Source organism: Haematobia irritans, chromosome 1 (assembly GCF_050003625.1).
Source record: "Haematobia irritans isolate KBUSLIRL chromosome 1, ASM5000362v1, whole genome shotgun sequence".
In the NCBI taxonomy this organism is placed as follows: Eukaryota; Metazoa; Arthropoda; class Insecta; order Diptera; family Muscidae; genus Haematobia; species Haematobia irritans.
The window spans coordinates 33,551,898-33,576,170 of record NC_134397.1 but is presented as its reverse complement, the minus strand read 5'-3'; the positions used below and the strand labels follow the sequence as shown (position 1 = coordinate 33,576,170).

The window sequence follows — 24,273 nt, the reverse complement described above, 5'->3', positions numbered from 1 at the left end:
AGGTTAGGTGGCAGCCCGATGTATCAGGCTTACTTATACTATTCAGTCCATTGTGATACCACATTGGTGAACTTCTCTCTTATCACTGAGTGCTGCCCGATTCCATGTTAAGCTCAATGATAAGGGACCTCCTTTTTATAGCCGAGTCCGAACGGCGTTCCAAATTGCACTGAAACCACTTAGAGACATTGTCGTATCTAGACATTTTTAACCAGGGGGGCTATAGCCCCCCTATCTATACTACAGTAACAATATATAATGGAAAATCATATATAGGTTTTCACATTCTAGGGGGGGCTAATTTTTTTCTGCAGGGGACTAAGCCCTCCCACCAGAGGCCTTACTACGCTTATGCTTAGAGAAGCTTTGAAACCCTCAGAAATGTCACCAGCATTACTGAGGTGGGATAATCCACCGTTGAAAAACTTTTTGGTGTTCGGTCGAAACAGGAATCGAACCCACGACCTTGTGTATACAAGGCGGGCATGCTAACCATTGCATCACGGTGGCTCCCTCACGGTGGCTCGACTCACGAATAACGTCCTTTTTAATTCAACTCAGATGCATTTGATGGCTTGTAAACAATATAATGAGCTATCAAATAATGTGTAACTATAATTTTTAGTTTGAGATATAACACTGTATAACACTTCGTGTCAGCTACCCTGTATAAGCTGTCCTAGAGACATATCTAAGTAATTCACAAAGTGGTGTTCGAGCTCAGCTCTAAGGAGGTTCCAAAATGTTGATCTAAGAAAATAACATGGTTGCGACAAACATGCTACATGTTTCCCGTTCAAAAAAACACGTTGCTCTTGAAATATTTTTGCACTCAGAAAAGGAATATGATTATCCCAAAAATGTTTCGAGAGCAAAATGTTATTTTTGGAAATTGAATATGGAACATTTTTGTCGCAACCTTATTATTTTCTCGAAAATTATTTATCCGATTTCGGCAATCATATATATCTTTGCCAAGAAAACAACATTTTTGAGACAAAAATATTCCATCTCTGCGTGTGAGGTGATCGTTCGAAACAAACTAGCACCTTAGGTAACCCAACATACATCTATCAATGTAGAAAATGTAATAATGGGATTGAACCTTGGAATTTAAATTGGGATATATCTCATGCCTGATTAAATTTAGGCCTCTTACAAATGCAATGACGAAACGATCATGCAAACTCCCATACATTATTACTGGACAAGATGCCATGTTATTGTATAGTAGCATTCAAATTTTTTGGGGAAAGATTGAAACAATAAAACTGGAACTGAAATGTTTTCAAGTGGTTTTCGTTGTTGTCTTGTTTGTTTGGCTTATTTGGTTGGGATTTACCTGGTGTTACGAATTTTTACAAAATACAAGATTCAGTTTCATTTGAAACGTTAACGGTTGTGGACGGCCTAGGCGGTTAATTTAAATTCCAAATCGAATGTTATAAAACCAATAGCAAATATAGGAAATTAAAGGATATCTTTACCAAACAAAAAAAAAACAACAATGTTAAATCACATAAAAAATTTGGAAATAATTTTTATTTTCTATATATTTTATATAACAACGGTGATGGCATTTACTCGTGAAATAATTAACAATAAACCGCAGCTATCAGAAAGGCGTAAGAATTTCATAAACCAATATCGTATACAAATCCACATTCGATTTTAAAATCAAATAAAATATTTCAATATCTTGTGAACAATAAAAACCGAAATAAGTGAAATAAATATAACTACGAAAGAATTTATAAAAATTAAATGAAATGAATATAATAACAACTGAACGAATAACCCTATAATAATAGCCCAATAATTTTGAGGCTATTTTATGATCAGTTGACATGTGTGTATAAGAGAGAAGTTCACCACTGTGGTACCACAATGGACTGAATAGTCTAATGTAGCCTGAAATATCAGGCTGCCACTATACCTAACCTAACCTATGATTACTCGTATTGCAAAAAAAAACCATACAACAGAACAACGACAAAAATTAACAAAATTTAAAAAATAAAATATAGTTCTGATCAAATTATTACACAAATTTAAATTAAAATATTTTTTTTAATTTTATTTATTGGGAAACATAAAATATTTCAACAAAAATTTATAGACATGAAAATTTCTAAAAACAACCTCAATATTTTAATTTAACATAAAATTTTCTATGAAAATTCGATTAACCATAAAATTTTCTATGAAAATTCGATTAAAATCAAATTTTCTAAAAAAATTCGAATATCATCAAATTTTCTATGAAAATTAGATTATCATCAAGATTTCTGTAAAAATTCGATTAACAATATTTTTTATGCAAATACGATTAACATGAAATTTTCTATAAAAATTCTTTTATCAAGATTTCTGTGAAAATTCGATTATCTTTTATAAAAATTCGTATATCATTAAATTTTCTATAAAAGTTCGATTGTCATGAAGATTTCTGTGAAAATTCGATTAAGAACAAATATTCTAAGAAAATACAATTAAGATCAAATTTTTTAACCCTTTCACTACCGAAATAAACTTAATGTTACAAACTTTAATTTTTCTTCTGTTTTTACTTGTATTAACAGCATGTAGAATAAAAATTGTAATTCTGGGGACCTACCTCAATTACTTCAAAAGCTATATGAGTTTGTTCTGAAATCTTTTTTCTTGAATTGTGACCAAATAGATCTATGAAAATAAGCACTAATTGTGTGAGAAAAAATACAAAAAAGAGCTCGAAAAATATCAGTTATAGTTTTTGTACGAATGTCCATTTACTAGAGACATACAGTAGAAAAATGGACTCAAAATTTCGTATTTTTCGTTTATTTTTAAAGAAGTTTATAAAAATGCATTTTAGTGTTCATCAGTATGGAAACTATTTGTAGCTTATTTAGATTAAAACATCTACTTTAAAATAACATCGAGAAATACATCGAAACTACACTCAGAGAAGGAATATGATCACCTCAAACATGTTTCAAGAGCAAAATGTTATTTTTGTATGGTGACCATGTAACATGTTTGTCACTAAAATGTTATTTTCTCGTCAAATATAACCTGCTTGCCGAAATCAGGTACATGATTTCCGAGAAAATAACATGGTTGCGAAAACCATGTCACATGGTCACCACCCAAAAATAACATTTTGCTCTTAAAACATGTTTGAGGTGATCATATTCCTTCTCTGGCTGTAAATGGGGAAATAGAGTTTGGTGTCCTTTTCGAATGTCCTCCTACGTATTTTTTTGTTGATAAATTTCTTTAGGAAAATACGATTGATTTTTTTTACGAACATTCAATTACTGATCAAATTTTTCAATGAAAATTCGGTTACATTAAATTTTCTATGAAAACTCGATCAACAACAAATTTTCTATAAAAATTCAATCAACAATAATTTTTCTATAAAAAATCGAATATCATCAAAATTTCTATAAACATTCGATTATCATATCATATAATCAAGATTTTTGTGAAAATTGGATTAATGATCAAATTTTCTGTGAAAATTCAATTAACATGAAATTTTCTATAAAAATTCTATTATCATTAAGATTCTGTGAAAATTCGATTAACTTGAATATTTCTGAAAACAAGCTCGATATTTTATTTTAACATAAAATTTTCTATAAAAATCCCAATAAAATCACATATTCTATGAAAATTCGATTAAAATCAAATATTCTATGAAAATTCGATTAAAATCAAATTTTCTATAAAAATTCGAATATCATAAAATTTTCTATGAAAATTAGATTATCATCAAGATTTCTGTAAAAATTCGATTAACAAAAATTTTTTTATGAAAATATGATTAAAATGAAATTTTCTATAAAAATTCTATTATCATCAAGAATTCTATAAAATTTCGATTAACATCAAATTTTCTATAAAAACTTGGATATAAAATTTTCTATTATTATCAAGATTTCTGTGAAAATTTTATTAACAACAAATTGTCTATAAAAATGCGATTATCATAATTTTTTCTATGAAAAATTGATTAATATCAAATTTTGTATAAAAATTCGATCAACATAAAATTTTCTATGAAAATTCTATTAGCATGAAATTTGCTATGAAAATACAATTAACAACAATTTTTTCTATAAAAATTCGATGAAAGATCACATTTTTCTGTAAAAATTCGATTAACAATCAAATTCGATCAACAACGAATTTTCTATGAAAATTCGATCAACAAAAGTTTTCTTTAAAAATTCGATTAACATCAAATTTTCTATAAAAACTTGGATATCAAATTTTCTATAAAAATTCTATTATTATCAAGATTTCTGTGAAAATTCGATTAACAACAAATTTTCTAAGAAAATACAATTAAGATCAATTTTTTTAAGAAAGCATTACATTTTTAATGAAAATTCGATTTACCATCAAATTTTTCTGTGTAAATTCGATCAACATAAAATTTTCTATGAAAATTAGATAAACATCAAAATTTTTATGACAATTCAATTACCAACAATTTTTCTATGAAAATACGATTAACGTATTTTTTTTTTTTTTTGATAAATTTCTTTTAGGAAAATTTTTTATGAACATTCAATTAATGATCAAAATTTTCAGTGAAAATTCGGTCAACATCAAATTTTCTATGAAAACTCGATCAACAACAAATTTTCTATAAAAAATCGAATATCATCAAATTTTCTATAAACATTCGATTAGCATCAAGATTTTTGTGAAAATTCGATTAATGATCTGTGAAGATTCGATTAACATCAAATTTTCTATGAAAAAATAACAAATTTATCGATGAAAATTCGATGAATAAAAAAATTTCTATAATAATTCGACCACATCTCATTTTCGATTACAATCATTTTTTTCTATAAACATTCTATCTTGATACATATATCATGCATACAATTTTTTTTTCGGAAAAAAATTTTTGTTAATATTTGTTATTTTAGATTTGTCATATGGCAAACGTCATTACGAAATTTCATTAATTATTGTTAAAAGTAAAAAAATCTAAAATTATTTTATAAAAATTGTAATTAATAGCAAGTGACCATCGGAAAATATGCGATTTTATCCAACCACAGATATAAATTTCTACTACGATATTCCCCCCAGTTGGAGCCTTTATTGCCGCAATCCACATAAATCATGGAAACGTGTCACACCACCTCCTCGTACAATTTTCGTGTATCGTGATCTTGAGGGATCTGCTTTAAGAAGAGTTATGCATAAACATCTCTACTTTGATAAGAGAGAATCTCGGATACGTTATGAAGCCTGTTTGCCCTCTTATTATGGAGTAGGAAGTCGTTTCATATATCTTCAAAAAGCACCTCCATTGGGATTTAAATGCTCTCCTATGCCAATTAGTCTTAGGGAGGTTCGTGCTCTAAATGCCTATTACACAAAATTAGCTAAGATGGAAGCCAAACTACAAAAAGAGCAAAATAATGAAAGTTCTTCGGATAATCGGGAAAAAAGTAAAAATACCAAAAAGAAGAAAAAATGATGGAACTCGAAAATATTTGGATTAATTTCCTATGAACCTATAATGGATGTAATTATTCAGGAAGTGTTTGAAATCTGTAGTAAAATTTCAAACATATCTTGAATGAATCTGTAAACGTAAATTTTAATATGTTTGTATCTCAATTGTGAAGTCCCCTTTTTAATTGTTTAGTCAATAAATTAGTAGTATTGAACTTATTGTGTAATTATTCCCAAGATATGTGATTGACGTGGTGGTATTTGAACATATAACATTGTTGCCATCAACAATCTTTTGCTCTCTTTAGAAGAAAAAGATTAATCAATGATCCACATATATTGTTTGCCAATACGTCAAAGAAGAAGGTTTCCATACCACGATTCTACATTCCGAATTTTCTTAGAAAATTTGATTATAATCGAATTTTCATAGACAATTTCATGTTAATCGAATTTTCATATAAAATTTAATCGAAGTTTCATACAAATTTTCATACAAATTTTTTTATTAATTGAATTTCCTAAAAATTTTGTTATTAATTGAACTTTCATACAAATTTTGAGATTGATCGATTTTTTATAGAAAATTTGATTTTAATCGAAAATGTGATGTAGTCGAATTTTCATAGAAAATTTGTTGTTAATTGAATTTTTATTAGAATTTTTGTTTTTAATGGAGTTTTCATAAAAAATTCGATGTCAATCGAAATTTCATGTTAATCGAATTTTTATAGAAAATGTGTTGTTACTGGAATTTTATAGAAAATTTCTTGTTAAACGAATTTTCATAGAAAATTTGATGTAAATCGAATTTTCATAGAAAATTTGATGTAAATCGAATTTTCATATAGAATTTGATGATAATCAAAATTTCATTGATTTATTGATTGGATTTTCATATAAAATTTGATGTTAATCGAATTTTCATATGTACAATGTTAGTTAGAACTTGATGTTGATCAAATATTCAGGAAAAATTTTTGTTAATCGAATTTTCATAAAAAAAAATTGTTGTCGATCAACTATTCATGGACAATTTGTTGTTGGTCGAATTTTCATAGAAAATTTGTTTTTGATCGAATTTTCATAGAAAATTGTCTAGTATCGAATGTCTATAGAAAATTTGTTGCTAATCGAAATTTGATAGAAAATTTGTCGTTGATCGACTTTTCGCAGAAAATTTATTGTTAATCGAATTTTCATAGAAAATTTGATGATAATCGAATTTTCATAGAATATTTCATGTTCATCGAATTTTTAATAGAAAATTTTCTGTTACTAGAATTTTATAAAAAATTTGTTGTTAAACGAATTTTCATAGAAAATTTGTTATAAATCGAATTTCCATAGAAAATTTGATGTGAATCGAATTTCCATAGAAAATTTGATGTAAATCGTATTTTCATATATAGGATGTTTGTTAGAACTTTTCATGGATGTTTGTTAGAATTTTTCATGGATGTTTGTTAGAATTTTTCATGGAAAAATTTTTGTTAATCGAATTTTCATAAAAAAATTGTTGTCGATCAACTTTTCATAGACAATTTGTTGTTGATCGAATTTTCATAGAAAATTTGTTGTTAATCTAATTTTTCGTAGAAAATTTATTATTGATCGAATTTTCATTTCATGTTAATCGAATTTTTAATAGAAAATTTGCTGTTACTGGAATTTTATAAAAAATTTGTTTTTAAACGAATTTTCATAGAAAATTTGATGTAAATCGAATTTTCATAGAAAATTTAATGTGAATCGATTTTTCATAGAAAATTTGATAATCGAATTTTCGTAGAATATTTCATGTTAATCGAATTTTTAATAGAAAATTTGCTGTCTATAGAAATTTTATTGTTAATCTAATTTTCGTAGAAAATTTGTTCTTGATCGAATTTTCATAGAATATTTCATGTTAATCGAATTTTTAATAGAAAATTTGCTGTTACTGGAATTTTATAAAAAACTTGTTTTTAAACGAATTTTCATAGAAAATTTGATGTGAATCGAATTTTCATAGAAAATTTGATAATCGAATTTTCGTAGAATATTTTATGTTAATCAAATTTTTAATAGAAAATTTGCTGTTACTGGACTTTTATAAAAAAATTGTTTTTAAACGAATTTTCATATAGAATTTGATGTAAATCGAATTTTCATATAGAATTTGATGATAATCGAAATTTCATAGACAATTTATTTATTGGATTTTCATATAAAATTTAATGTTAATCGAATTTTCATATGTAGGATGTTTGTTAGAACTTGATGTTGATCAAATTTTCATGGAATAATTTTTGTTAATCGAATTTTCATAAAAAAAATTGTTGTCGATCAACTTTTCATGAACAATTTGTTGTTGGTCAAATTTTCATAGAAAATTTGTTCTTGATCGAATTTTCATAGAAAATTGTCTAGTATCGAATGTCTATAGAAAATTTGTTGCTAATCGAATTTTCATAGAAAATTGTCTAGTATCGAATGTCTATAGAAAATTTATTGTTAATCGAATTTTCATAGAAAATTTGATGATAATCGGATTTTCATAGAAAATTTGATGATAATCGGATTTCCATAGAAAATTTTATGACAATCGAATTTTAATAGAAAATTTGATGATAATCGGATTTTCGTAGAAAATTTGATGATAGTCGGATTTTCGTAGACAATTTTCTAATATAGTATTTTTTATAGAAAATTTAATGTTGATGATTTGTTATAGAAAATTTAATGTTGAATGGACCATTTGTTTTTAATTGATTTTTCACAAAAAATTTGTTATTTTGTAGATTTTGTATATATTTGATATTAAACGAATTTTTAGAACATCGATGTTATTCAAAATTTTATAAAGAAAATTTTATGTAATCAAATTTTCTCAGATTATTTTATTTAAATCGATTATTATTCAAAAAATTTGAATTTCAATGTAGTAGAATTTTTAAAATTTTCCGAAAATTTTTTCAGTTATTAATAAACCCATACAAGAAAAGAAAACAATCTTATATATTTTATGTTTTATATACATATAATATTTCTATATTATAATAAAGATTATAGCATAATTCCATTGTTTTCTTTTTTTTTCAAAAATATATTTCAAGTTTTTCTATTTTTTTAAAAATCGATTTTTTTGTTTTATATTTTGTCTTAATCTTTCCTGTTCCTTTTTTAAAAGTTTGCGTTCTTTTGCTAATCGTCTGTACAAAGCTTTAACTTCACGGGCTTCTTGTAAATTCAATGGTATTTGAGAACATTTAAAACCAGCTGGTTGATCTTTTTCCAAACATATAAAACGTTGACCCACGCCATAATACAATGGCAAACAAGCTTCAACACGAATGCGTGATTGAGACCAGCCTTTAATACTTAAATCGTTACGTTTGATTTTTGTCATTTTGGCTCCTTCTATATCTCTCCAATAGGCTATGGCATGTTTGGGTCCCATGTGGGATTTATTTTTCCAAGATTTTTCCGGGGAACGGGTACATAAGTCCCAAGAATTGAACTCCCAATAAATGTTGATATCGCCATTAGGATAGTAACGCATAGTGGACGGAAGATGGAATGAAAGGAAAGGTTTTTTTTTGTTGAATTTTCTCTAAAGATTGTAGAAACACACAAAAAATTTTGTTCTTTTCGGGATAGTATAAAAATGAAAATTATTTCAAAGTGAACTAAATATTTCGAAAAGTTCGGAAACGTCACTTCAATGCATCACCAAATCAATAAGAAAAAGAATTTAAGGTTTGATTGGGTATTTTTCTGGTATTACAAGGCCGCGTCTATTGTGTTACCACAAGCGGCCAGTGCCTCCCTTATCAATGAGTGCTTCCCCATTCTATATTTAGCTCATTTCGGGCACACAAAATATCACCACAATTAAACCACGATCCCAATTTAATCTAATATTTCACGTTTTTATTTTTATTACAGCCCCATGGTTGAAAACATGTCCTCGCTCCAATCCCAATGAGGACAAATGCTTTCGTAAACTCTTCGAAGGATGTTTTCCTGCCTTGGCCGCCGGCATTCCAGAAATTGGTGTTAATGGTTTCGAGCCACTACATATCGATCAAGTGTCCGTTCAAAAGGGCAGTGGTAATTTAATATTAGCTGGAGGTTTTCAAAATCTGGTCATAAGAGGCCCATCAAATGCCACTGTAAAAAGAGCTACGTGAGAGTCTACAATAAGCTAAATTAAATTTCAACTATATTAAAATTTTAACTAAATTTCTGCAATTCATTTTATTACAGCCTAGATTTAGATAAGAAAATATTGAATTTTGAATTGGAAATTCCATTGCTAAGGATACGAGCCAAATATAATTTAAATGGTCATATATTAGTATTGCCGCTAGTGGGAAATGGAGATGTACGTTTGGCTTTAAAGGATGTGAAGACAGCTGTTCATACGAAAATAAGTTTACGGAATTCTCCAGAGGTATGTACATATGGGTGGGATCAGCGTTGCCACAATGAATTTTTGTTTTTTGGACTAACATTTTTCCAAAATTGGACCAAAATTGGACCAAAATTCGTACCAGCGGACCAAATTTTCACATTAAATTAATATAATTTAAAAGTTAAAAACTTTCCAAAACTTTTACTTCGATAGGAAATTTTGTCAAAATTTTATTTCTATGCAAAATTTTTATTTATATAGAAAATTTTTCCAAATTTTATTTCTATAAATTTTGTCAAAATTTTATTTCTATAGAACATTTTTTTTTTAAATTCTATTTCTATAGAAAATTTTGTCAAAATTTTATTTCTATAGAAAATTTTGTCAAAATTTCATTTCTTTAGGAAGTTTTGTCAAAACTTCATTTCTATAAAAATATTTAGCCAAAAATTTCTTTTTATAGAAAATTTAGCCAACGTTTTATTTCTATAGAAAATTTAGCCAACATTTTATTTCTATAGAAAGTTATCGCAAAATTTTATTTCTATATAAAATTTGTACAAAGTTTTTGTATAATTTTGTATCTCTACCAAATTGTTTAAAGTTTGTTTCTGCACAAATTCTATTTCTATAGAAAATTTTGTCAAAATTTCATTTCGTTAGGAAATTTTGTCAAAATTTTATTTCTATAGAAAATTTTGTCAACATTTTATTTCTACAGAACATTTTGCCAAAATTTCATTTCTTTAGGAATTTTTTTAAAAATTCCATTTCTATAGAAAATTTAGCCAACAATTTATTTCTATAGAGAATTTAGCCAACATTTTATTTCTATAGAAAATTTAGCCAACATTTTATTTCTATAAAAAAATTAGTCAAAATTTTAATTCTATAGAAAGTTTCTATAGAAAATTGTGTCAAATGTTTGTTTCTGCACAAATTTTATTTCTATAGAAAATTTTGTCAAAATTTCATTTCTTTAGGAAGTTTTGTCAAAACTCCATTTCTATAAAAATATTTAGCCAAAATTTTCTTTTTTTCTATAGAAAATTTTGTCAAAATTTCATTTCTTTAGGAAATTTTGTCAAAATTCCATTTCTATAGAAAATTTAGCCAACATTTGATTTCTATAGAAAATTTAGCCAAAATTTTAATTCTATAGAAAGTTTCTATAGAAAATTGTGTCAAATGTTTGTTTCTGCACAAATTTTATTTCTATAGAAAATTTTGTCAAAATTTCATTTCTTTAGGAAGTTTTGTCAAAACTCCATTTCTATAAAAATATTTAGCCAAAATTTTCTTTTTATAGAAAATTTAGCCAACGTTTTATTTCTATAGAAAATTTAGCCAACATTTTATTTCTATAGAAAATGATCGCAAAATTGTATTTCTATATAAAATTTATACAAAGTTTTTGTATAATTTTGTATCTCTACCAAATTTTTTAAAATTTGTTTCTGCGCAAATTTTATTTCTATAGAAAATTTTGTCAAAATTTCATTTCGTTAGGAAATTTTGTCAAAATTTTATTTCTATAGAAAATTTTGTCAACATTTTATTTCTACAAAAAATTTTGTAAAAATTCCATTTCTATAGAAAATTTAGCCAAAAATTTATTTCTATACAGAATTTAGCCAACATATTATTTCTATAGAAAATTTAGCCAACATTTTATTTCTATAAAAAATTTAGTCAAAATTTTAATTCTATAGAAAATTTTGTCCAAATTTTATTTCTATAGAAAATTTTGTCCAAATTTTATTTCTATAGAAAATTTTGTCAAAATTTCATTTCTTTAGGAAATTTTGTCAAAATTCCATTTCTATAGAAAATTTAGCCAACATTTTATTTCTATTGAAAATTTAGCCAAAATTTTAATTCTATAGAAAGTTTCTATAGAACATTTTTCAAAATTTTATTTCTATAGAATTTTTTGTCAAAATTCAGTTTCTATAGAAAATTTATAAAAAATTTTTGCATAACTTTGTATCTATACAATTTTTGTTTAAGTTTATTTCTGCGCAAATTTTATTTCTATAGAACATTTTGTAAAAATGTATTTCCATAGAAAATTTTGTCAAAATTTTGTCAATATTTTATTTCTATAGAAAATTTTGTCAAAATTCCAGTTTTATAGAAAATTTAGACAAAATTTTATTTCTATAGAAAATTTTGCCAAAATTTTATTTCTATAGAAAATTTTGCCAAAATTTTATTTCTATATAAAATTTTTGTATAATTTTGTATATATACAAATTCTTTTTCAAATTTATTTCTGTACAAAATTGTGGCAAAATTTTATTTCTATAGAAAAAAATTTTAAAATTTATTTATTTATTTAGGATAAGAAGCTTAATTTTTCAGCTCCATTGTGAAGAAAGCGAGAAACGATTCATACAAAAAACAATCGAGTAAATGGGGGGAATGTATAGTAGTTAGGAACAGACTGGTGAGACCTATATTGTTATATGGCGTGCTATATGGTTTGGTGATAAGCCATCAATATTAAAAAAATGTTTAACGAACACTGTGCTCTTTTAGCTTAGGTGCTTTTAGTGAAATGCATACACTACAACTGAATATACTCAAATAAATATCTTAAATTTCTGGAAAAAAATTAAAAATACTAATAAAAAGTATTTTTAATTTGGGTTTTTGCCTATTGTTTTAATTTGTGTTTTATTTTCTTAATTTTCAGGAGGTCATCAACATTGACGATATGAAAGTAACCTTCAATGTCGGCACTATGCGAATTCATTTGAACAATCTTTTTAATGGCAATGAAATTTTAGCAGCATCCATAAACTCTTTCCTCAATCAAAATGGCAATGAGGTGATTTCAGAATTACGACCAGATTTAGAGAAAGGTCTAGCGGATATCTTTCATGGTCTTTGGAATAATGTATTTTCAAAAATGCCGCTTAAATTGTGGCTAGTGTAAAATTTCTTTTTCCACTCATATTTTGCTTCATTAATTTTTAAATCTTTGTCTATTTTTTTTATTATATTTATTGTAGTCCTAATTAGTATAGATTTAGATAAATAAAATTTAAAAAAAATTAGAAATTTGTATTTTCGTTGTAATTTAATGCTGGTGAGAATATTTATCAAGTGTAACAAAATGGTCACTCACAATAATGGTGTTGTAGTAATTTAAAAAAAAAAGTGAATTTGAATCGTGATCACGGTTGCCACTCGTGCCAAAAAATAATCTACCAAAATTTGAAGAAAATATTACCAAATATCTACCAAATTTACAAAATTTGATCAAAAATTTGCCAGTTTATTTGTCTAGAAAATTTTTCAAAATTTTATATCTATAGAAAATTTTGGCAAAATTTTATTTCTGTAGAAAATTTTATCAAAATTTTATTTCTATAGAAAATTTTGTCAAAATTTTATTACTATGAAAATTTTTTTCAAAATTTTATTTCTATAGAAAAATTTGTCAAAATTCTATTTCTATAAAAATGTTTGTCAAAGTTTTATTTCTATACAAAATTTTGTAAAAATTTTATTTCTATAGAAATTTTTGTCAAAATTGTATTCCTATAGAAAATGTTCTCAGGATTTTATTCCTATAGAAAATTTTGTCAAAATTTTAGTTCTATAGAAAATTTTGTCAAAAATTTATTTCTATAGAAAATTTTGTCAAAATTTTATTCCTATAGGAAAATTTTGTCAAAATTTTATCTATAGAAAATTTGGTCGAAATTGTATTTTTCTATAAAAATTTAAGTACATCATAATTGAAGAGAAATATTTGGCAAAATATACCAAAATATCAAGAATTCTACCTATCTACCAAACAGTAAAAAATCTACCATTTTTGGTAGAATTCTATCAACTGTGGCAATCGTGATCGTGATGTAGTAGGTTAGATTAGGTTAGGTTAAATTGACGTGGTAAAACTATGGAATCTCTGAATCAGGTGACTAAAATGGTTTGATAGGATTATTCTCCGACAAGTTATTTTATTTTTTTATTATAACAAAGTTTGCCAGCAGTATTGTTTTAGATAAGCATAATGGCAATGTTTAAACAACGTTCTGCTCATAAATGTCAACTTAAATATATTCAATTATTTTTTTAATTAATTAGAGTAGTGTAATTAGACGGGAAAACTCGTTTTTTTGTGAAGGCACCCATCAAATCCGTAACGTTAGGGATTTGGTCAAAATTAACAAAAAAAAACAAAAAAAATATTGCAGTAGAAAGAAATTGCAGTAAAAAGAAATTAGTTACGCATTTAAAAGATTTAAAATTTTATGTATAATACCTGAGTTTTATTAAGTGAAAAACAAGTATATACGGCCGTAAGTTCGGCCAGGCCGAATCTTATGTACCCTCCACCATGGATTGCGTAGAAACTTCTACGAAAGACTGTCATCAACTCCCTCGGATGAAATTTGCTCCTCCCAGAGGCTCCAAAACCAAATCTCGGGATCGGTTTATATGGGAGCTATATATGATTATGGACTGATATGGACCACTTTTGGCATGGCATATCATATACTACCACCACGTACCAAATTTAAATGAATTTTGATGAATTTTGCTTCTCCAAAAGGCACCGGAGGTCAAATTTGGCGATCGGTTTATATAGGAGCTATATATAACTATGGACTGATAGGAACCAATTCCTGCATGGTTGTTGGATGCCATATACTAACATCACGTACCAAATTTCAACCGAATGGGAAGAATTTTGCTCTTCCAAGGTGCTCCGGAGGTCAAATCTGGGGATCGGTTTATATGGGGCCTATATATAATTATGGACCGATATCGACCAATTTTTTCATGGGTGTTTGAGGCCATATATTAACATCACGTACCAAATTTCAACTGAATCAGATGAATTTTGGTCTTCCAAGAGGCTCCGGAGGTCAAATCTGGTGATCGGTTTATATGGGGGCTATATATAATTATGGACCGATATGGACCAATTTTTGCATGGTCATTAGAGACCATATACTAACATCATGTACCAAATTTCAGCCGGATCGGATGAAATTTGTTTCTCTTAGAGGCAAGGCCGTAGCCAGGATTTTAATTCGGGGGGGGTTCAACTTTAAAAAAAAATATTCATATAATCTCATGTGTAGAAAATTTTATTTATGCATAGGTATGTATACAATATTTTTATACCCACCACCATAGAATGGTGACGGGGGTATAATAAGTTTGTCATTCCGTTTGTAACACATCGAAATATCGATTTCCGACTATATAATGTATATATATTCTTGATCAGGGAGAAGTTCTAAGACGATATAACGATGTCCGTCTGTCTGTCCGTCTGTTGTAATCACGCTACAGTCTTCAATAATGAAGCAATCGTACTGAAATTTTGCATAAACTCGTCTTTTGTCTGCAGGCAGGTCAAGTTCGAAGATGGGCTATTTCGGTCCAGGTTTTGATATAGTCCCCATATAAACCGACCTCCCGATTTGGGGTCTTGGGCTTATAGAAATCGTAGTTTTTATTCAATTTGCCTGAAATTTGAAACCTAGAGGTATTTTATGACCATAAAGAGGTGTGCCAAAAATGGTGATTATCGGTCCATGTTTTGGTATAGCCGCCGTATAGACCGATCTCCCGATTTTACTTCTTGGGCTTATAGAAACCGCAGTTTTTATTCAATTTACCTGAAATTGGAAATTTAGAGGTATTGTAGGACCACAAATACGCGTGCCAAAAATTGTGAGTATCGGTCCATGTTTTGGTATGGTCCCCATATAAAACGACCTCCCGACTTGGGGTCTTGGGCTTATAGAAACCGTAGATTTTATCCAATTTGTCTGAAATTGGAAATCTAGAGGTACTTTAGGACCATAAAGAGGTGTGCCGAAAATGGTGAGTATCGGTCCATATTTTGGTATAGCCCCCATATAGACCGATTTCAAGATTTTACTCCTTGGGCTTCTAGAATCCGAAGTTTTTATCCTATTTGCCTTAAATTGGAAATCTATAGGTATTTTCGGGTCATAAAGAGGTGTGCCGAAAACGGTGAGTATCGGTCCATATTTTAGTATAGCCCCCATAAGAACGATCTCCCGATTTAACTCCTTGAGTTTCTAGAAACCGTAGTTTTTATCTGATTTGCCTGAAATTGTAAATATTCTGGTATTTTAGGCTCACAAAAACGTGTATCGGATTAAGTTTTTATCGATCCATTTGGTAATGCCTCCATATAGACCAACTTCACTTCTTGAGGGTGTAGAAGGCGCACTGATCATGAAAATTGCTTGAAACTCAATGTAAAATTTCCAGATTTTACTTCTACAGATTTAAGATTTCAAATCAAGACTTTATTTTATAATTTTCTTGCACACTTAGAAGAGATGTTAATGATTCCTTTAAAACTCAAACAAAAATGGTTCTTATAAATCCAGAATCTGATATAGTCCTCATAGGTGAAATCTTTAAATTTATCTTCGGGAATATCCTCAAGTCCTCAAGCCCTCCTGAAATTTCAAAGGAAACCCTAATATTTGGTTCATGGTGGTGGGTATTTAAGATTCGGCCCGGCCGAACTTAGTGCTGTATATACTTGTTATAATATTAAATTGAGCCGACGGGCTTTTTGGACAGCAAATAAATCAATGACTTCTTCAGTCGACACATTTATTCGGCGATGAACCGACATTAATGCCAATCCTTTGAGTCTACTCTCGCTAGTCGAATTTCTAAGATACGTTTTTAATCTCTTCATTGTTGAAAATGAACGTTCGAATGAGCACGTAGTAACTGCAGGGATGGAAAATGCAGTACTATAGTACTTTTTCAAACCTTTTTCACCCCGGTCAATACCGTAGTACCCCCGCGAGTCGATATCAGATTTATGGTACAATAGCTTTGACAAAATATTTTAATATTTTGAGAAAGTCTTTATCAACCTTATTTGCTAATAGTATTTTACAAATATGGCAAAACGGACATGTTCATGTGGGAAGAAAATCTCGATTTTGTAAAAGACATAGTCAAAAACAGGATTTTATTGAACTTCAAGAAAGTTTTAGTCGAAAAAAGAATGCGATTCTATATTATCGATTTTTTATTTCGCTAGAAATAGTTGTCAACATTTTATTTCTATATAGACTTTTTGCAAAATTTTATTTTTATAGAAAATTTTGTCAAAATTTTATTTCAATTGAAAATTTTGTAAAAATTTTATTTCTATAGAAAATTTTTGCAAAATTTTATTTCTATAGAAAATTTTGCCAAAATTTTATTTTCTTTAAAATTCAGTCTTTTGGCAATAATCTTCCAGTGAAATTTTTGTTGAAATTTAGTAAAAAATACCTTTCCGGTCAAAAAATACCTTTTTTGTACTTTCTTAAAAATTGTATTTTTCATCCCTGAGTAACTGGCAAAGTGACCAAAATTTTTAAAAGAATATGCACGTTTGGAAAAATCTCTTTATTGCTTCCATCGCTGAATTAGGCAGGTTCTTTTCGCAGGTTTTGCGCCATTTCATTTACACATGTGTGTTTGGCTGTTTCGTTGTTGTTGCTATGGCCAAACAAAGCGAGTCTTGTTCACAAAAAGAACAACAAACACACATAAAAAGCAGAAATACATTTTCCAAAAATGAAATTTGTGGTGCGAGAACAAAAATAATTTGTTTTTTTTTTCGACCGTCGTTTGACGGGCTTTTCAACTAGTATTCTATGATTTGTGCAAGTTTTATTGGGAAGCGTTTTTCAAAATAAAACCTCCAGCTTTTCTTCAACATCTTCGATAAGATTTTTCTATGCAGCTAAAAATAAATTTTTATTAATATAAAAATATTCATTCATTTCGGGGGGGGTTTGATCCCCCTCATCCCCCCCCCTGAATACGGCCTTGCTTAGAGGCTCTGCAAGCCAAATCGGGGGATCGTTTTATATGGGGGCAATATATAATTATGGACCGATATGGACCAATTTTTGCATGGTAATTAGATACCACATACTAACACCATGTACCGAATTTCAGCCGGATCGGATGAAATTTGTTTCTCTTAGAGGCTATGCAAGCCAAATCGGGGGATCGATTTATATGGGGGCTATATATAATTATGGACCGATGTGGACCAATTTTTGCATGGTTGTTAGAGACCATATACTAACACCATGTACCGAATTTCAGCCGGATCGGATGAAATTTGCTTCTCTTAGAGGCCTCGCAAGCCAAATTTGGGGGTACGTTTATATGGGGGCTATACGTAAAAGTGGACCGATATGGCCCATTTGCAATACCATCCGACCTACATCAATAACAACTACTTGTGCCAAGTTTCAAGTCGATAGCTTGTTTCGTTCGGAAGTTAGCGTGATTTCAACAGACGGACGGACGGACGTGCTCAGATCGACTCAGAATTTCACCACGACCCAGAATATATATACTTTATGGGGTCTTAGAGCAATATTTCGATGTGTTACAAACGGAATGACAAAGTTAATATACCCCCCATCCTATGGTGGAGGATATAATAATAAACTAAAATAGAATTTTGATTCCACTTATTTCGATTTCCACTGTAGTGAATTTTAAGGTGACTTGTGTAACCCAGCTGACCACCGAAATTAAAAAAACACCGTGGAATTCAAGACATTTGTCGTGAATAGTGGAAATGGAATTGAAGTGGATATACTAACATGGGTATAAGCCTCGAAGCCAACTTTTAGTTAATGATTACAATTAAAAAAAAAAACAACAACAAAAAACTCATATTTAAATCCTGTTAAAAAAGTGTATTAAATACAAAAAATATTACGTTGATTATGAAAAATTAAAAAATTGTTTTCAAATTTACAATAAATAAATATATCAATAAAAAATATATCCTGAATATAAATTAAATTAAATAATTTCTACGTTTACAATGTGATTATTTGGGCAACAAATCATCATAACTATATGCCTTGAATAATTTTTCAGTGGATGTTTTGACCACACGCGAAAGTGCCTTCTCCAATAGTGGTCTCAATTCCTCAGACAAAGAATCCCAGTTTTCATTTAAGAATTCATTCATGCGTTCACCCAAAGCTTTGTCACCATTGAAGAGATTATCCAAATGAATCTTAACTCTATCGACCTTATAGTTAACATCAATATCCTTAACCTTTAAATAGGTTTTGCCATTTTTCTTTTGACGTTCACCCAAAATTACAGTGGTCATGGTAACATCAGCTATCCGAAATAAGAAGAAAAAATTAAACACACAAAATTAATTTAAAATTCACAATTTCTAGAAATGTGTAAATTATCAAATTTAAATACTACACTAAGAGAAAACACGGTAGAACTACATCAAGGACATTAATTCAGGAATCCAGAAAAAATCAAGAAGAAACTCAGAAAAATCAAGAAGAAACATTGTGTTTCGTAAACGAGCGTTCTTGACTTGTTGATCAAACATTCGATTTCCCTGAACCTTTGTTGTCTACAACAAATCTTAAAGTTCTCTTGATGTATCTCTTATCCTCCATCCATTTTTCCATTGTAGCACTGAAGATATAAAAATTCCATATACTTACTAAAGTTTGCATTACATTGTCCCGTTCCCACCATTGGCATCATCATTATTTTACCATCAATGTCATAATCAGCGTTCATGGTGAGACTTGGGAAATGCATAACAGTTGTAAATTTCATTTTGTTTGTATCAATGTTAAATGATTTCACATTGAATTTCGACATGCCATAGAGTTCAACATTGCGATAGGTAGATTTCAAATAAACCGCACCAGTATCTTGATTCATTTTTATTTCTGGTATAATCAATGGCTCTAAAGGTGGTATATATAGCTCAGGAATACCATATGCTAGACGATCCTTTAGGGTATTCAATGAATTGCGAGCACATTTGTTTAGTTGGGGATCTGAGCGGCGACATACTTTTAAGAATGAGGCTGAAAAAGGAATAAAAGAATTAAAATAGAAAAAAAGTAGTAAAAATTAAAAACAAAAAAACATAACATAGTAGCTGACACGAAGTGTTACAAACACAAAAGGCTTTTTTTATTTACTTGATTCACTCACATTTGTGTAATCTAATTCACGCACGATGTGGTACCAATTCCCTCTCTCACACAGACCTAGTCACACACGAATAACTTTTAAAGTATCACACTCACCCACGATTGACAGAAATTCTCGTGACTGACGACAATTATAGTGATATGAAAATTTTCTCGATTCACGATATTTTTCCTGATATATGCTACCACAATTCGTCAGCGTGAATTTAATAGTGGACGTAATTTATGTGCACGCAGAGAAGGAATATGATCACCTCAAACATGTTTCAAGAGCAAAATGTTATTTTTGTATGGTGTATGGTGACCATGTAACATGTTTGTCACTAAAATGTTATTTTCTCGTCAAATATAACCTGCTTGCCCAAAACAGATACATGATTTCCGAGAAAATAACATGGTTGCGAAAACCATGTTATATAGTCACCACCCAAAAATAACATTTTGCTCTTAAAACATGTTTGAGGTGATCATATTCCTTTTCTGGGTGTGGTGAATGTGAATTTTTAGGCGATCGTGATTTTGAAAAATGCTCACACATATTCACAAAATGAAGAATCATATTCAACGCACTAACAACGTTTAAAGACTTACTCCCATGCTCGCTGCACAACAATTCTCATGGCTAACGACAATTGGGAAAGTGAAGCTACAACTTTCCTATTTCACGACATACTTCTTGACTCGACAATTCTCGTGATGATATAAAAATTCGTGAATTTAAATTCGTGATCGTGATTTTGAAAAGATTTTCTTCAAGCACATTCACGAACAGATATTGTTTTCCGTCGAAAAATATTGTCTCATTCCTATTCAGGCGCATTCACCTGTCTTGCCTTAAATTTTGCTTACGACTAACGTGACTCACACGTGTCACAACAATTCTCATGATCCATGACAATCTTCGTGACACAACAATTCTTGTGATTCACGATATTTTTCCTGATGACACCACAATTCGCGAGCGTGCATTTTATCGTGAATGTGATTTTTTTTCGTGATCGTAATTTTAAAAAATTCTCAAGCACATTTACAAAATAAAAAGACGTATTCATGCCCGAACAACATTTAAACATTCATGCTCATCTTCGTGACTAAATATAATTTTAGTGAAGAGAGTAGTGAAACTTTCGTAGTTCACGACAAATTTCGTGACATGAAAATTCTCGGGATTCGCAAAAATTTTTGTGATTATACGACAATTTGTGAATTATAATTTCTTTGTGATCGTGATTTTGAAAAAAAAATGTTACCCAGGCATAAATATTTGCAATTTGTAATAAGCTCCGTGGTAGAAACAAGGTCCTCAAGTCACTAGCCGGCAGTACTTGGGGTGCGGACAAAGAAACCTTGCTAACTACTTATAAGGCAATTGGCCGGTCAGTGGTAAACTATGCAGCGCCAGTGTGGACACCGCAGACCAGTGATACGCAGTGGAATAACATACAAACCTGCCAGAACGTTGCTCTTAGAACTGCGACTGGGTGTCTCCGCAGCACACCCCTGGATCACCTTTATGTGGAGACAAAGATCATCCCTGTGCGAAGACACAACTACATGTTGTCAAAGCAGTATCTCCTGGGTTGTTATCGCAGTAATCATCCAAACCACCATCTTATGGATACACAACCACCACCCAGGAACGTTAGGGTTGATATACATAATCTAGAGCGCGAGATCCAGCGCTATAAAAGAGAGCCTCTAGATCAAGCAGCGTACCAGGCAGGTTTGAACAGGATTCATGAGGATACTGTAGCTGAAGCGGTGAGAAGCTACAAGGTTAATCCTGTTCTTGGAGTCCGACCACCGCCCATAGCACCGGAGGAAAGAGACCTCCCACGGCAGACTAGGGTAGTTTTGGCCCAATTAAGATCAGGCAAGTGCAGCCGCCTCAATTCCTACTTATCGGTGATTGATAGCAGCGTAGCTGACGTTTGTCCAATTTGCAACCAAGGGCCACACGACACGCGTCATCTTTTCTCTTGCCCAGCCAAACCAACCCGACTTACCACCAGATCACTCTGGACACACCCCATCTTAGTCGCAGAGTTCCTTGATCTGCCAACAAGCTGATGTACCAAGCGTATAACATGAAATGGATGAGATCACAATAAACTGTTACAACAACAACAGGGTCAGCATTGAGGGCGGCACACACGGCAGTGGTTCAGAAGGCAAAAGACCACACCCTGTCAGCGATGACAATAGACAGCGGCATAGAGAGACCAGGTCGATGCTATCTCAGCTAAGATCTGGAATCTCTAGGTATTTAAGCAGTTACCTCTCCCTTCGGAACCCGGCAATTTAAGATGTTTGCCCAAATTGTGGACATTATCCTCACATAACGACCTACAGACCTGACATCTACTTCACTCTGAACTCATCCGGTAGAGGCAGCTCATTTCCTCGAAGTGGATGTAAAAGCTTAAATGTCTAATCCTTATAATTTGTTTTGTCTTTTATTCTACCTATTTGTTCTCATACATCAATTCCCAGGGGCTACAACAAAAATTCTGTTCCACAACCAACATATTCGCCTGATTTGCCACTTTTTGTGACTTCTGTCTAGTCTAAACAGCTAAAAGACCACTCCGAGGATTGTGTTTCGAAACCATTGAGGAGATAAATCAAGGAAGAGATAAAAGCTGAATTGAAAAAGGCGCTAATGGCTCTACCAGAAAGGGGTTATTTAGCATGTTTCGAGAATTAGAAAAATCTTCTGCAGATGTGTATTTTATCGGCAGGCGATCACTTTGAAGAGAATAGAATAATAAAAAAAGATTTTTCATTTTGCAAACAAATTTAACTAAGTTTTTGCCTACAGCAATATGTCCAATGTCTACTGGGTGGATAAAGGCTTAGTTAATATGTACGATTCTTTGATTAATACATCGTTTATACTCACGTAATCTGACTCTTTTACTGGACACCGAAGCTGCTTCTATCGAAGACCACAGGAATACAACAAATAGTAAAATTGAAATCTGTTTTAAACTTGACATTTTGTCCCAACTAAAATCCAAAACGTAAGAATGAAATCAAAACCCAAACCAAGACTGTTATCAAAAGTCATCAACACCATCCATTAATAACGCATTTTTATGCTGACTACCACAAAATTTGGTGACATTGTTAATGAAAAGTAAAAAACTAGAAAACGTGACATCTTTTTTGTCTTTCTGAGAAAACACACATATTTTTTATTGCATTTTCTTCAATTTTATAAAAAAAAAAAAAAAACAATATTGTCATGTATTTATCGTACGTTCAACGTACATATGTAGTGGAGTAAATATTATATATGTAACAATGGTTATAGTATGAAACAAGAAATATTTAATAATAAAAAATCAGTTTACAAACATAAAATTACATGTATACAAAAATTTTGTAAAATAAAATTGTGATAGACTACAAACTTACTCGTGTGAGACTAAACATTCATTAGAATAAAAGATACATATATTATAGCCTTAAAATTAAGTTTTGTAAGAAGTGTACGACTAAAAAAAGTAACCAAATGATGAAGAAAATTGTATTTCTATAGAAAATTTTGTCAAAATTTTATTTCTATAGAAAATTTTGTCAAAACTTTATTTCTATAGAAAATTTTGTCAAAATTTTATTCCTATGGCAAATTTTGTCAAAATTTTATTTCTATAAAAAATTTTGTCAATATTTTATTTCTATAGAACATTTTGTCAAAATTTTATTTCTATAGAAAATTTTGTCAAAATTTTATTTCTATAGAAAATTTTGTCAAAATTTTATTTCTATAGAAAATTTTGTCAAAATTTTATTCCTATGGCAAATTTTGTCAAAATTTTATTTCTATAAAAAATTTTGTCAATATTTTATTTCTATAGAACATTTTGTCAAAATTTTATTTCTACAGAAAATTTTGTCAAAATTTTATTTCTACAGAAAATTTTATCAAAATTTTATTTCTACAGAAAATTTTGTCAAAATTTTATTTCTATAGAAAATTTTGTCAATATTTTATTTCTATAGAAAATTTTGTCAAAATTTATTTCTATAGAAAATTTTGTCAAAATTTTATTTCTATAGAAAATTTTGTCAAAATTTTATTTCTATAGAAAATTTTGTCAAAATCTTATTTCTATAGAAAATTTTGTCAAAATTTTATTTCTATAGAAAATTTTGTCAACATTTTATTTCTATAGAAAATTTTGTCAAAATTTTATTTCTATAGAAAATTTTGTCAAAATTTTATTTGTATACAAAATTTTGCCAAAATTTTATTTCTATAGAAAATTTTGTCAAAATTTTATTCCTATGGCAAATTTTGTTAAAATTTCATTTCTAAGAAAATTTTGTCAAAATTTCATTTCTATAAAAAATTTTGTCAAAATTTCA

General features: G+C 29.4%; 2 protein-coding genes across 2 annotated transcripts; one reads left to right on the top strand and one right to left on the bottom strand.

Moving 5' to 3' along the window:
* Window positions 1–1,426: 1,426 nt before the first annotated feature.
* On the top strand, window positions 1,427–12,937 carry LOC142220548 (circadian clock-controlled protein daywake-like). The gene is made up of 4 exons (XM_075289734.1): window positions 1,427–1,625; window positions 9,403–9,643; window positions 9,724–9,910; window positions 12,570–12,937. The coding sequence occupies exons 1-4, from the start codon at window positions 1,508–1,510 to the stop codon at window positions 12,810–12,812; spliced, it is 789 nt and encodes a 262-aa protein (XP_075145849.1). The 5' UTR covers window positions 1,427–1,507; the 3' UTR covers window positions 12,813–12,937.
* A 5,651-nt stretch (window positions 12,938–18,588) lies between these two features.
* On the bottom strand, window positions 18,589–22,948 carry LOC142220549 (protein takeout-like). The gene is made up of 3 exons (XM_075289735.1): window positions 22,802–22,948; window positions 19,396–19,770; window positions 18,589–19,048 (listed from the first exon to the last, which is right to left on the bottom strand). Exons 1-3 carry the CDS (start codon window positions 22,896–22,898, stop codon window positions 18,747–18,749), a joined length of 774 nt encoding a protein of 257 aa, XP_075145850.1. The 5' UTR covers window positions 22,899–22,948; the 3' UTR covers window positions 18,589–18,746.
* Window positions 22,949–24,273: the final 1,325 nt, after the last annotated feature.